The 13,306-nt window shown below is 61.3% G+C and overlaps 2 protein-coding genes across 2 annotated transcripts; both read right to left on the bottom strand.

Moving 5' to 3' along the window:
• Positions 1-1,887: 1,887 nt before the first annotated feature.
• On the bottom strand, positions 1,888-4,693 carry CRYBB2 (crystallin beta B2). Its single transcript, XM_050318383.1, has 5 exons — positions 4,629-4,693; positions 3,829-3,947; positions 2,885-3,017; positions 2,322-2,464; positions 1,888-2,197 (listed from the first exon to the last, which is right to left on the bottom strand). The coding sequence occupies exons 1-5, from the start codon at positions 4,683-4,685 to the stop codon at positions 2,029-2,031; spliced, it is 621 nt and encodes a 206-aa protein (XP_050174340.1). The 5' UTR covers positions 4,686-4,693; the 3' UTR covers positions 1,888-2,028.
• A 3,234-nt stretch (positions 4,694-7,927) lies between these two features.
• On the bottom strand, positions 7,928-11,486 carry CRYBB3 (crystallin beta B3). The gene is made up of 6 exons (XM_050318381.1): positions 11,472-11,486; positions 10,651-10,730; positions 9,198-9,316; positions 8,981-9,113; positions 8,720-8,862; positions 7,928-8,193 (listed from the first exon to the last, which is right to left on the bottom strand). The coding sequence occupies exons 2-6, from the start codon at positions 10,723-10,725 to the stop codon at positions 8,028-8,030; spliced, it is 636 nt and encodes a 211-aa protein (XP_050174338.1). The 5' UTR covers positions 10,726-10,730; positions 11,472-11,486; the 3' UTR covers positions 7,928-8,027.
• Positions 11,487-13,306: the final 1,820 nt, after the last annotated feature.

Consider the following 13,306-nt stretch of genomic DNA (forward strand, 5'->3'; position numbering starts at 1 on the left):
GAAATATCACAGCCCCGGCGCCAGCAGCGAGGGGCGATGGGCAGGGGAGGGAGGGGACGGGGACACCGGCTGGGAGGGCCGGGGGCTCCGAGCTGCTGAGGCGGGGTAGCAGCGAGCCAGATGGCAGCTCTGCAGCGTGCGTGGGATGGAGGCGATCTTCTGCGTTTGAATAAAATTAAAAAAATAAAAATAAAAAATTTCTTCCACATTTTCCCCAGAGCCAGGGACGGAAAAACCCTCCTCGGCTGAGCTAAAGCTGCCTCGAGGTGACCCGAGGGCACCCACCTGGGTGCACCCAGGCACCAGATGAGGAATTTCCCCCAACCGGTCCCACGTGAGCTGCTCTGGGCTCATTCATATTTTCCACTTCTGCTTTCGGTGCTTTTCCCCCAGGACCCCCCACCCTGCTCTCAGCCGGGCTCCGTGTCCCTGCAGAGACTGCCCTGGGCCGCGGCTGACAGGTTGGTTATTCGAGGCTTGGGGCAACCTGGGCAAGTGGAACGTGACCCTGCCCACGGCAGGCGGTGGAACGAGATGAGCTTTAAAGTCCCTTGCAACCCGAACTCTTCTGGGATTCCACGGCCAGGAATCTGTGATTCCATGGCTGGGAATCTGCGATTCCATGCCTGGAGGTCCCTGCTCCCCACCTCGCTGCTGGTTTGCTCCCCCAGAAGCCGCCGTTTCCCACCAACACGCAGCCTCAGGCAGAGCTCTCCCCGCAGCAGCACCGCCGGGACTCTGTCGCTGCTGCCGCTAAAACCGCGTTTTTCAGGATAAATGTTCAGATCTGCGATGATCCTGAATTCCGCCTATGGAAGGAAAGGCACAGCTTTCCGCAGGGAAGCGGCGCGGCGGCTGCCAAAGCCCGCCTCGCCGAGAAGCTGACATTTTACAACAGCGTTTGGCGAGTGATGAATTGGGCTGGTCGCCCGGCGGGCTCGCTCATCCGGAGCACAGGGAAAAGCCTCTGGAACGCGGAGGATTTAGGGAACAAACCCCCCTCCGCCGGGGCGGCTGGGCGTGGGAGCTGTTGAGGGGGATGTTGTTCATCCGTGACTCCCTGGGGTTCCCAGTTTTGCTGGTTTTCACACCAAAGTAGCGGAACCGAGCAGGTCCCCGCTCCCCGGGCGCTGCGGTGCACAGGAGAGGGGAGCGGCAGGAGCCGCGGGGTGCCCGGGATATCCCGGTCAGATACGCATCACCTGTGCAGCCCCGGCCCCCTTGCCCGCACAGCTGCAGTGACACACAGCGGCTGCCACGGCCACATCTCGCTGCCGGAGAGGACCGAGCCCGGCCACCTCCACCACCACCTCCGCCACCACCTCTGCCCCTGCCACCCCACCGAGCCCCCTGCCAAGCAGATGCTGCTGCCTTCCTCCACTTCCTTTGCTCGACTTAAGACACGATAATTGAATCATCCTTTAGCTCCGTGACTGCTAAATTAAAGCATTATTCCTAATTAAAGCTTCCAGTGCCTAATAACTAAAGCAGTTATTTGGCTCGGAGGTACTCTGACCGAGAGGACAAATGCCGTCGTGGCATCCTCCCGGTCACCGCCGTGCTCCTTGGACACCTTTGCCGGCCGCAGCAGGATGCGACCCCCACCCCTGGCCGTGCACCCCGCGACAAGGCTGAGCCCCGGAGCCACCGCGCGGGGGCCGGACCCCCAGGTCTGCAGGGGGTGAGCAGCTCCCGTCCCTCCTGCTGAGCCCCAGACCACCTCCCTCCTCCCGGGCACTTCGGTGGGCCGGCAGCGCCCGCGGCACTGAGAGCATCGAGCGTGTGGCGACGGGCCCCCCTCCCCACCCCAGGAGCGCGGCGTCAGGAAAGGCACCGCAACACCGGGGTCCCTCCGCAGCCCCGGGAATGAAGGGACAGAGCTGGGACTTTGAAACTCCAAGCTTTATTGAGTTGCTTCGGCAGGGCGTGCATCACACGGGGGGAGGCGGGAGGCGAGGCCGCGGGGGCTCAGCGGCGGCCGGGGGAACGCTTGGTCCGCTCCCCGCGCCCCGGCACGGGCCGGGGGCTCTAGTTGGTGGGGTGGTAAGCGCCACGCTGGTGCCACTGCATGTCCCGGATGCGCCTGACCGACTGGATCTGGGGGTGCTGAGCGCCGAAATCTGAGCTGTCCTTGTAGTCCCCCTTTTCAAACAGGTACTGGTAGCCCCGGTAGCCAGGGTACTGGTATCCCACCCACCTGCCAAGGCAAGCAGGGGGGTCACACACTCACCGAACATCGCCCGGCACGGCACGGCCGGGGGCTGTCCAGCCCTGGCATCGCCCGGAACGCCCCCCTCCCCACCCCCGGCCCCGGTACTCACGTGCCACTCTGCACCCGCACGGATGAGACCTTCTCCTGGTAGCCGTGTGCGTGGAAGCTGGGCACATCGTCGTCTATGATTTCGATCTTCTTGCCGGTGAAGCTGGGGTTTTCGTACAGCACGATCTTGTGCTCCTGGCTGTCCTGCAGCCGGGAGAGCAGAGACGGGGGTCAGCGGCTGCCGGCCCCCGGGACTGGGCAGGGGGGGCAGAGCCCAGGGCTATGGGGAAACCGAGGCCAGGGCCGGCACCATGTGCCGCCGCTCCCACCGATGCCGGGGGTGCTTCGCATCCCTCCATCCAGCTCAGAGAGCCGGCGCCTGCGCGGGCACTGCCAGACTTACCAGCAGACGTCCTCCGCTCTGGGGTCACCTGCCAGTGCCCCCGTCCCCGCGCCCCCTCCGACCCCCCACGGCTCCCCGGGCCCCGAGGGCTGGGGCGAGGGTGCGCAGGAGGGGGTGCCCCTCCGCCCGCGGGGCTGGGGAGGGCGGGGGAAGGCTGGGGAAGACTTCTGGCTGCAGACCTTGGTCTGGCGGGTGGGTAGTGGCTGTCTGGGTGCTCTCACCACTTTGATGGGTCTCAGGGAAGTGATGCTGTCGCTTCTCCGGCTGTTGGTCCAGGAGTCCCAGCGGGGGTACTCCCCCTTCTCAAATACAAACTGCTCCCCTTTGCAGCTTGCCTGCTCGTAGCCCACCCAGCTGGAAGAGAGCAGGGGACGTGCTTCAGACGGGGCAGCGGGGCGGGGACCGGCACCTGGCACCGACCCCGGCGAGCGCTCTGGGGCTGAGGCCCCAGCCACGTCCCCTGATCCCTGCTGGAAATGGAAAGGAGCACCGCGGTGCCCGGTGAGGTGCCCGGGGGGGAGCGGGCAGGGCTGCGATGTCTCCAGCCATCCTGCATGTCTCTGCTGGCAGCGGCGCCACAGAACTTTACAGAGTGGATGCTCCGATGTAGTGGCCACCCATCCGTGGTCCCTGGGGACCCGCAGAAGAACGGGATCACCCACGTGTCCCAGATGGGGCTGTGCTCCTACCAGGGTGCTCTGCAGCTGCCCCGTTATACCTGGGAGCAGGGCACAGGCAGGGATCCCCCCTGGTGCTTTCCAGGGGCTCCCCCTTGCCTGGGCCTGGGGAGCAGATGCACGTTCAGCAGGTGGGGAGAGGGCAACAAGGGTGTGCCAGTCTCGCCTGTCCCTGTACCCGAAGGGAAAGAAACCAAACTGGGGGTAACACCACGATCTCTGCCCATGCTCACACCTGTCTGGTCTCCCTGCCACTGAGCAGGATTGGGGGATACCAGCCTGTCCAGGGGACTCTGTCACCCACTGTCAAGCCCTGCTCAGCTGCTGGCACCGGGCACCCACCGGGGTGAGGTGGGTGAGCAGCTCAGTGTTGTTTGCCACGTGAAACACTGGGTGTGATGCAGGTGCCAGCAGCAGGGCGATCCCTCCTCCCCCAGCCCCTGCCTCCCTCCCACATCCTCCCGTGGTCCCCAGCCCCCCACACGTACGGTCCGGAGTGCACCAGGATGGAGCCCACTTTGTCCACGCCGGCTTCCTTCAGGTTGGGGCAGGCCCCGCTGAGCTCATGGCAGCGGCCCTGGAAGTTCTCCTGCTCGAAGATGGCAATCTGGAAGAAAGCAGCACCTCAGAGCAGGGGTCACCCCACCCCTGCCACCACTGCAGGGGGCACACACTTTCACTGGCCACCAGATCAGCACGTCTGCTGCAGCCCAGACCTCGCACTCCCTCTCCATGCTGCATTCCAGAGGCTTTTAAGGAGCCTGCAAGCACAAGCCAATGCTCCCATCCTTCTGAGAATGCAGCTCTCACTCCTGGATGTCCACGAGTCCCTGCTGGCATCATCCCAGTGCCCTGGTGCCCATGGCAGAGGGATGCCCGTGGTCACACTGAGGTATCCAGGCTGTGGCTGAAGCACCACGGCCACTGGCAGGACACTCAGAACACACTGGGACGGCTCCAGGGCAGCCCCAGCCAGCTCAGCACAGATCTCAGGGGTCAGTGGGCAGGGGGGGCAGATCTGCTGCATCTTCAGGGTTAGGGGATCAACAGTTGATCTGTTCCCACCTACTCCACCTGCACTGGGGCTGTGAGATGCCAGAAAAATCCCATTCCCCATCTCCTAGTCCCACTGCAAACAGCTGAGCACCTCAGCCAGACACACTTGGCACCAGCTGGGAGTGCTGGGGGTGCTGGCAAGGGGCACATCGTGGCTGCTCAGGTGCTCCCAGGGGTGTTCCAGGGGTTGGTTTGGGCCCCCAGTGAGTGGGCTGGGAAGTCTCACACTGACCTTGGAGCTGGCTTGCTGCTGCTTGGAGGCTGGCATTTGGTGCTCGGAAGCCATCATCAGCTGGGTTGTCTGCTGCCTTGGGAGGGAAACTCTGCAGGTTAAAATCTGTCACAGGGGAGGCACCAGGGACTGTGCTCAGAGCCCCGTGTCCATGCCCTGCAGTTCACCCAGGGAAGAGGGGTGTTGGGGCCAGGGCTCATGTCAGGATGGGCTCAGGCTGGAGTTGCCAGGGACAGTCCCTGTCAGGGCTGCTCAGCACCCCAAACCTCCCCAGGCTCATGGCAGAGCTCAGGCAATAGTCCTTGGGAGTTGCCCCAGGTCTCCAGCCCACAGGGGCACAGAGAACTGTGAGCCCAGGGCATTCCCAAGGCATTCCCAGAAGAGACTGTCAAGCCTTTTCCCGCTGTCCCTGCCCAGTGACAAGCTGAGAGTCCCTGTCCCACGCGGGTGCCTGAAGGGTGACAGGGACAAGCAGTGGGGCTCCCCACGCCAAACCTGGTCCAGGCCTGCAGGACCCTTTGCCGAGCCCTCCTGGCTCTTCCTGGCACTGCCATCCCTTACAAGGACCCACGTCCTCAAGCCCAACGGGACACTCAGGATCTGAGCATCTCCAAAACAGGTGAAAACGGCTCAGTCCCGACAAAAAGAAACGGAGCCACGGCTGGGTGGTGACATCCTGATATTCTGCTTCGGGCTGCAGGGACGGGATTGTCCCCGTGCTCAGCCCCTGCGTGCCCGCACCCCGCGGGCACCGGGAAGGGACCCTGGCCCCGGGGGTCGGGAGGAGGCCACGGCAAAAGAGAGGACAATAAATCGCAAAGTCTTACCAGTTATACCAGTACCCGCTTGAGCCAGTGACGGGCTGTGGCCGGGAGGTGGAATTTATACCGAGCTGCAGCAGAGTGGTGCCAAAACTATTTACAAAATAGTTAAAGCCTGATTCAAAGCGAGAATGCTGGATTAAACCCCAATGAAAACCAGGGTCAGCTGATCCGCCTCAGCCTTTGTCTGCCCGAGCACCAAGCCCGAGTTATTTCATTACCTGTCACATTCGAGTCACCCGCTTTGTCGGGTTGGTGGCGAGGAGATTTGGAGTTTGCATGCATCAGCCGAACGCGTGCCAAGAGCCGGGGCGGCCCTGGCCAACAAAGCGCCCGCCAGCCCCGCTCCAGGCGCTCCGGGGCCAGAGACTTGATCCCCCGACAGCCGCCCCGCCGCCGGGGCCGCTCAACCTGCTGAGCTCGGCTCTTTCCATGCGAGATAAAACGCGCCTCAAAGCCCTGGTGAACGTCTGGCTTTGCCCGTCTGCGGCCCCGGGAGGGGAGCGGCCGTGCCAGCGCCGGTGCCAGCGCAGAGGGACCCGGTGGAACCGGGGGCACCGTGGGAGCCCCTTCCCGACACCGACCCTTCGGGGGTGGGCAGAGGCAGGGGCTGGCCCTGGTGGCACGATGCCCAGACAGCACCCTCAGCCCGAGTGTGGGGCCTCCTTCTCTCTTACCTCCCACCCGCTCGGGGTCCCCGGGAAACAACCCAGCCCCGCGGGGCAGTGGGAGCAGCAGCACGGGGGCCCATCTCTCACATCAGAACAAAGCCAAGGTCAGCGAGGGGCTCAGCCTGGGACACGTCCCCTTGCCCAGGCTGTGGCCAGGGTGGGTGGCAGAGCCAGGGCTGAGCTGAGCGTCGAGGGCAGTGGTGAAGCCTTTCCTCTGGCATCTCGACACTGGCCCACCCGGGAGGCTCCTCGGGGCTGGGGGCTGACGGTGACTGCAGCAGAGGGGGATACCCCAGCTGTCAGACTCCCTGGGCGCTGTGCAGCACCCACAGCCCCCTCTCATCCCCCAGAGGAGTTAGATCCCCCCGTGTCACCCCAGCAAGTGTCACACAGCAATAACAGACTCCAGACCCACTCTTTCCTCCACACTTGGTCCCTGCAGGATCACCTCTGCCCCCTCCCTTTCCCCCAGGATGGCTGCACACAAGGTCACCCCGCAGGGTGTTGTCACCAGAGCCTGCAGTGACATGCGGGGGGGGTTGGTCCCAGCTGTGGGCGATGGGGTCTCAGGGGGATGTGGGGTCACAGGTGACCGTGTGGCTCTGCAATAAACCCACCACACCATGGAGAGGTCTGGGCAGGTCAGGGGGGTGAGCAAGAGCCTCCAGCACTCCCAGCCCTGCCAAGTCCTTCTCCCTTCCCTGTGCCTCCCTCTGTGGCACCACAGAGGGATCCAGCACTGCTCTTCTCCTCTTCTGGGCTAATCCACTGGGATCCCCAGCCAGGACCCCCCTGAGCCTGCCCCAGGTCCCAGTGCAGGGCATGTTTGCCCCCCACGCCGCCACCACTGGCACATCCCAGCCCCTCATCACCGCAGCAGGGGGCTGGCACGGTGCTCAGCATGGCTCCTGTGACTCCAGGCAGCGATTCCCTCCCTTGGCTCTGCCGGGACAGTTTAGCTCATCCCAGCCCCGGGCAGTGGCGCTACCGCAGGCGCCTGGGCCCGGCAGCTCCATGGACTGTTCTGGAAGCAGCTTTTGCCTCTCAGGGTCACGCACTCGCCTTCCACAGCTGCCAGCCCAAAACTAAAGAGAAAGGCTCTGCAGCAGCTGCTCGGGGACCAGCAGGAAGGGCTCAGGTGGTCTTGAGCCCATCTCCCCTCTCTGCCCTCAGCCCTGGGGGTCCCGAGGGTGGCTGCATTGCCCCCATGGAAGGGCTCTGCCTGGGTGGCCAAGGCAACTCAGGGCTGGGCTGCCCAGCACCTCACCAGCACCTTGGGGCAACCCCCAGCCCCCCACCTTCACCACCAGAACAGCTGAGCCCCTATATCAGAATTCATCCCCCTGGAGAAACAACCCCTGGTGCTGTGAGGATCTTCCCTGGGGAAAGGCTGGGGACCCTGCAAGACTCTGGGGCTGGGCACAGCCACCCCCAGATAGGGTGAGTCCCCTCTGGGGTGCACAGGGCCTGGTTCTGCCCGGGGATGGCTGTTCTGCACATCCCGCTGCTGCCCACATCCCCCCTGCCCCCCAGCCCCCTCCCTGCCACGGGGACTGGCCGCCTGCCCTGGGAGCAGGAGATGCTGTGGAAAGGGACAGAGGCACTGGAAAAACCCTGACGCGGCACCACCGGGGGTTATTTTTGGAAAGCTGCAGCCTTTATGTAACACTGCAAACACACTCCCCCCCTCTGCTCTGCCTGGGGGTGTTGGGGCACAGCCATCGCCCCCTCCCCATCCCACCCCCCTGCCCCATCATCCTGCTCCATTCCCCTCCCCCTGCCCCACCAGGCAGGCCCCGGTAGCCTCCAGCTCAGAGTTTTATTGAGGTTTTTGCACAAAAAACACCACGGTCACGGCATCAGCCGGGGCACCCCGTGAGCCGGCCCCGGCGGGGGCGCAGGGTCCCTCAGCTGTTCTCGAAGGAGCCCCGCTGGTGCCACTGCTGGTCCCGCACGCGCCGCACGGACTGGATGAGGGGCTGGTTGGCGTCCCACTCGTTCCAGTGCCGGTACTCGCCCTTCTCAAAGACGTGCTGGCGGCCCCGGTACCCGGGGTACTCGTAGCCCACCCACCTGCAGGGATGGAGGCAGTGCTCAGCTGGGCCCCCCGCCCTGCTGCAACCCCCGCCCAGCAGGTACATCCCCTCGGAACAGGGGGCAGTGTCCCTGTCCCCATCCCACCCCAGAGGCTGAGGCAGTGCTGGTGCCTCTGCCTGCCACAGCCAGGTGATGCTGCCCAGGGCCACTGCCCTGTCACCAAATGTCACCGCACAGGCTGCAACCACAGAGCCCAGGTGGGAAATGCTGTGTGCTGGGAGTGGATGGAGAGTCCAGGGTGGAGAAAGAGCCATAGCTCCATTGTTCTTGGCAGTGGGTTAGGGCAAGGAGCCATCACACAGCCCCAGGGATACTGCCCCGGCCCCCATGACTTCCTGTGGGCCAGGGAAAAGGGAGGGAACAAGGGCCATGATGGACACAAGTAGCACCATGGGAAGTGCAGTGGCAGTGCCAGGCCTCCAGGCCACCACCCTGGGAGGACCAACCATGGTGCCACTGGACAGGACCCTGTGGGGGCATCCCCATGTGCCCCTGTCCTTACGTTCCGTTCAGGGCCTTGACACTGGCCACGCGGTCCTGGAAGCCATGGGCCCAAAGGCTGGGGACGTCATCGTCCACGATCTCCATCTTTCTCCCGGTGTAGCCTGCGTTCTCAAAGAGGTGGATCTTGTGGTCAGCGCTGTCCTGGGGGAAAACAGTGGTCAGGGGCTGCCCCCAGTCCCCTGTGACCCTCCCAGCCTGGTGGTCCCCAGCGCTGTGGCCGTCCTGGGGGGCACAGCCACCCCAAGACAGCCCCACTCACGATCTGGAGGGGGCGGATGGACATCAGGCTGTCGCTGTTGCGGCTGTTGGACCAGGAGTCCCAGCGTGGGTAGTCGCCCTTCTCCAGCACGAACTGCTCCCCGGCGTAGGCTTGTCGCTCGAAGCCCAGCCACCTGCGGGACCCCAGCGTGAGGGGGGGATGCTCTCCCTGCCCCAATCCCCCTGGTGCTGGTCCATCCTCCCCATCCAGGACTTACGGGCCAGACTCCACCTGGATGGAGCCCACCTTCTCCATCTCTTTCTCGGTGATGTTGGGGAGCTCCTCTGTCAGCTCACACTTCTTCCCCTGGAAATTCTCCAGCTCGTAGATCGTGATCTAAGGTGGGGAGAGACACTGTCAGCCACTGCCACAGCCATGCTGTGGAGGAAACACCATGTCCCAGTGCAGGGATCCTGTGGAAATGGGACAGCAGGGCAGCAAAGGGAGCAGAGTTGCCGTATCCCTCTGTCCTGGCCGCCCTGTGCCGACGTCACTCCTTGCCAATGGCAGAGCCAGGTCCTGTCATGTGCCTCTGCCCTGACATGGCTCTGGGCCTCACTCTGAGGCCATGCTCTGGCCAAAGGTGTTTGCTTGAATTTCCTCCATGACAAGCTGAAAACAAGTGACCAGCTCAAACACAGCATTGGAAACACAGAGGGTTTGGGCTAAGAGACCCCCAGAGCTGTGGGATGGTATCTCCTGCCCCCAGTCTGCTCATGGCCCATCCTTTTCTTATCACTGCTCCTCCAAATCCAACCATTCCTCTGGCCTGGCCTGGACCAAACTCATTATTTAGTGTTTCCTTCTAAACCTGACAGGTACAGAGACCACAACAACTCCCCGGGCCCTCCTGCTCCCGGCAGAACCTCGAGGATGGGTTGGAGGCAGTGCCAGTGGCAGGAGCACAGTGGGGAGCAGGGCCCAGGGTATCCAGCACAATCTGGGAACCAGGAGGGTCCAGGGGCACACCCCCTGGGCCCTGCCCCAGAGGGGTCCCAGCTGCAACCCCTGGGCCCAAGACAAGGGCAGAGTCTCCTGAAGACACCATGTATGGGGGCTTCAAGGGACAGAGGTGCCACCTGTGTTCCTCAGGAACTTCTGTGCACTCCAAAGCAATAATCAGCCCAAGACCCAGGTGCTTCTTTACCCCCCTTGCAGGATTTGCTCTCATCTCCAGCCTTCCCAGCCAGGAACAGCTTTGCCTGGTGTCCTGAGCTGTGGGAAGGGCTGCAGCCACCGTATCCCCACAGCTGATTTACTTCCAACCAACCTACAATGTTAATTCAAACCTAAACACACCCCCAGGGAGTTTCACTGCCCAGACCCACAGCCGGTCCCACTCTGATGGGATGCTTTGTCTCCCGGATTAAATCACTGGGCAGCTGCACACCAGACTGGCGGGAAAATGTCCTTGGCAGCCACACAGGCATCAATAGCATCCCTCCTGCCAGGCAGCAGCAAATCCTCGGCCCCAGTCTCCCTCCCCAGCCCACTCAGCACCCGAGCAGTGACACCACACACTGCTGCTGCAGGAGAGCTGGAGGCCGCTCGCATCCCCAGTACAGCCTGCAGTGCTGGTACTGGTTCCAGCCTGGCACACACACACTGCATCCCACAGGGACCCACAGCATCCCCCAGCGTCTGTCCGGAACCAGTTGCCCCCAGTATACCTTGTAGTTGCCACCTCGCTCTCCAGCTCCCTCCCCAGTCGCCATCTGCTCGGGGGGACTTTGCTGCTCAGTCATTATGCCTGGAAAACCCAAATTGCAGGAGGTTAACGGGCTCTGAAGTCCTTAATAAAACACAAAGGACGAAGCTGGCCTGGGAACAGGCAGAACAGGTAACGTAGATCCCAAGTGCGGCAGCTGCAAATCCCCAGGGGTGTTTGGATTAGGAGGAAGCTCCGTGATCCATCCTCTTCCCCCTCCTGCACATGGGCCCCACATCCTCACCCAGTTCGTCCGCAGGACCGACCTGAGCCATCTCCCAAAGGACACGGATCCCTCTGCCCTGGGCAGCTCATCCAGTTGTCACTAAACTCCTGTCTCACAGCCTGGCCTTCGTTTCCAGCAGGCATTTACCAGATTTCAGCTTCCAGCTGCTGACATCTTTTCCCACTAACATAAACCTGACACCTCTCCCTTGCTCCAGCATCCCAGGGGGCACCAGACACGGCAGCTGGAGCTGCTGCTGCTGCTGCCTTGGCTGGGGGGACAGTAGTGAGAGCCCCCTCCTCACTATCCAGGAACATCCACAAAGCTCCTGCTCAAATAGGAAACCTGCTGGAAAACACTCCCTGGCCTTGCTACGTGAGGGTTGGCGAGGGGGTTAAAAGATGAATAAAATTTTGAGTTTGATCCGTGTCCTTAATCAAACCCTGCAGCATCACTTCTCGCCACGCACGAGCCAACCCTTCACTCAGTGACCCCTCGGCTCAGACACTCTAGTTCTGTTTTAAAGCCCCTTCCAATCCAAGCAGTGCTGCCGGTACCTCTCCGGTGTGGTTCCGCTCTGCCGGCGGCACGGGGCGGCCCCGCTATTTATGGGTTGCTTCTGAACAGAACAGCACATTATCCGAGCGCTGATACAGCAGCTGCGTCCACGGAATTCCATCCATGAGATTTCATCTCAATAGCGCGGGCTATGGAAACGTCATTCAGATTTCTCCCGGCTGTCCCTCGGAAACGGGCCACTCGATTTACAGAAGATTAACGTCGAAATTCACATCAGCACGTTCACGCTGCTTCTTGCCAGGTTCTCTGGAAAACTCTCCCATCAGCAGTTCACGGGAGGGTTTAGCCTGGAAACCGAGCGCAGTGCAAAGCAAAAACCGGGCAAAATATTGACCGTTCGTTTGGGATCCAACACAAGATGGAGTGGGGTCAGCTCGGCGGGAAGCTGGGGCAGCTGGTTCCAGGGCAGGAGAGGATCTCAGGGTCTCCAGGTCGGGGTTCTTGCTTCAGCTTTGGCCCTTACCAGGATGGTTCTCTCCACTGGGCCCGTTCCTTCTTTGGCCCCGTCCCGCTCCCTCCTCAGCCCATTTTCTAAGCACGTTGGCACGCACCAGGGTTTGTGATGCATCCTGCGGTGTGTAACGGGTGGTTTTGGGAGCCAAGTGCCTTGTACAGGGGTTCATCCATCTCTACAAGCACAGGACAGTGTAACTAGGGGGAGTGCAGCCCTCCCACACAAGGCACCAAGCTGGGAGTGTTTCACTCTGCTGATTTCCTCTACCTTTAAAAGTCCTTTCCAACCGAAACCATCCTGTGATTCCCCAAGGAATGCTGTGTTCAGCTGCACACACAGCACCATTTACAGCTCTTCCTACCTGCTCCGAGCACGGCTCATCTCGAAACCCAGAACTACACGAGAAACCTTTACTGAAATTGTCAGAAAAGCAAATTCCCTGGGCCAGGCCAGACAAAGTGAATGGAAGAGCAATGGAAACTTGTCCCGTCATACTGAGACCCTTCATCCCCACCCTGTCCTTCAGCAGCAGCCTGGAACTTCCCATCTCCCCATGAAACACTCCATCCCTGCAGAGATCAGCCATTTACTGTTCCAAGTCACATATCTGCTGTGACAGTGACCTGTGTGGGACACACCAACACCTCCCACACCACCACATCCCACTGACTTCGTTTCCCCAGCCCAGCCCGTGCTGGCAGTGCTGCTCCCTCCAGGATGCACTGACCACTCCTGGGTTGTATTGGGGGTGGACCATGGAGTTCTGGGCAGGCAGCTCCTCCAGCTCCAAAGGGTCAGTGAGAGGGCACCAACTCTACAGCACCAGCTTTTTTTGCCACGAGTGGAAAAGGAGCCAAGACAGAAGGGCCTGTTACTGGGGCAAGAATGGTTAAACCACAGGATATGAACTATTTACCTGGTATTTGCCTTGGAATTACCCTGATCCCCTCTAAGTCATTCTGGTGCTCCAGCTCTCCCTGGGCCACCTGGACATCCAACCATATCCTGGGTGTAACACTTGAGACAGGCAGCGTATTCTGGTGTTTGCACAAGCGCTGAAGTAACAAACCTTTTACAGGTACCACTTTGCATTCCCAAAGCTGTGCCATGGTGCATTTCAGTTTGCCAACAGACAAATTCCAGGGTGAAACAAACTTTTTATGTGAGAGAAAAAGGGGTAGTGTGGGGGGTAATTCCTGTCAGGCCACTTCAGAGAACATCTTGGATGTCTTCCATCTCCAACAAACAGCAGAAAAAAGCGTGTGGCAACAAAAGTTAAAGTGTAAAAAATTCCAACAAACATTATCTGGAATTAAAATAGAATTATATAAACTGTATTACAGTCTGTTCTATCATTTA

This window comes from Myiozetetes cayanensis, unplaced genomic scaffold (assembly GCF_022539395.1).
Source record: "Myiozetetes cayanensis isolate MyiCay16 unplaced genomic scaffold, myiCay2020 scf21, whole genome shotgun sequence".
Lineage (NCBI taxonomy): Eukaryota > Metazoa > Chordata > Aves > Passeriformes > Tyrannidae > Myiozetetes > Myiozetetes cayanensis.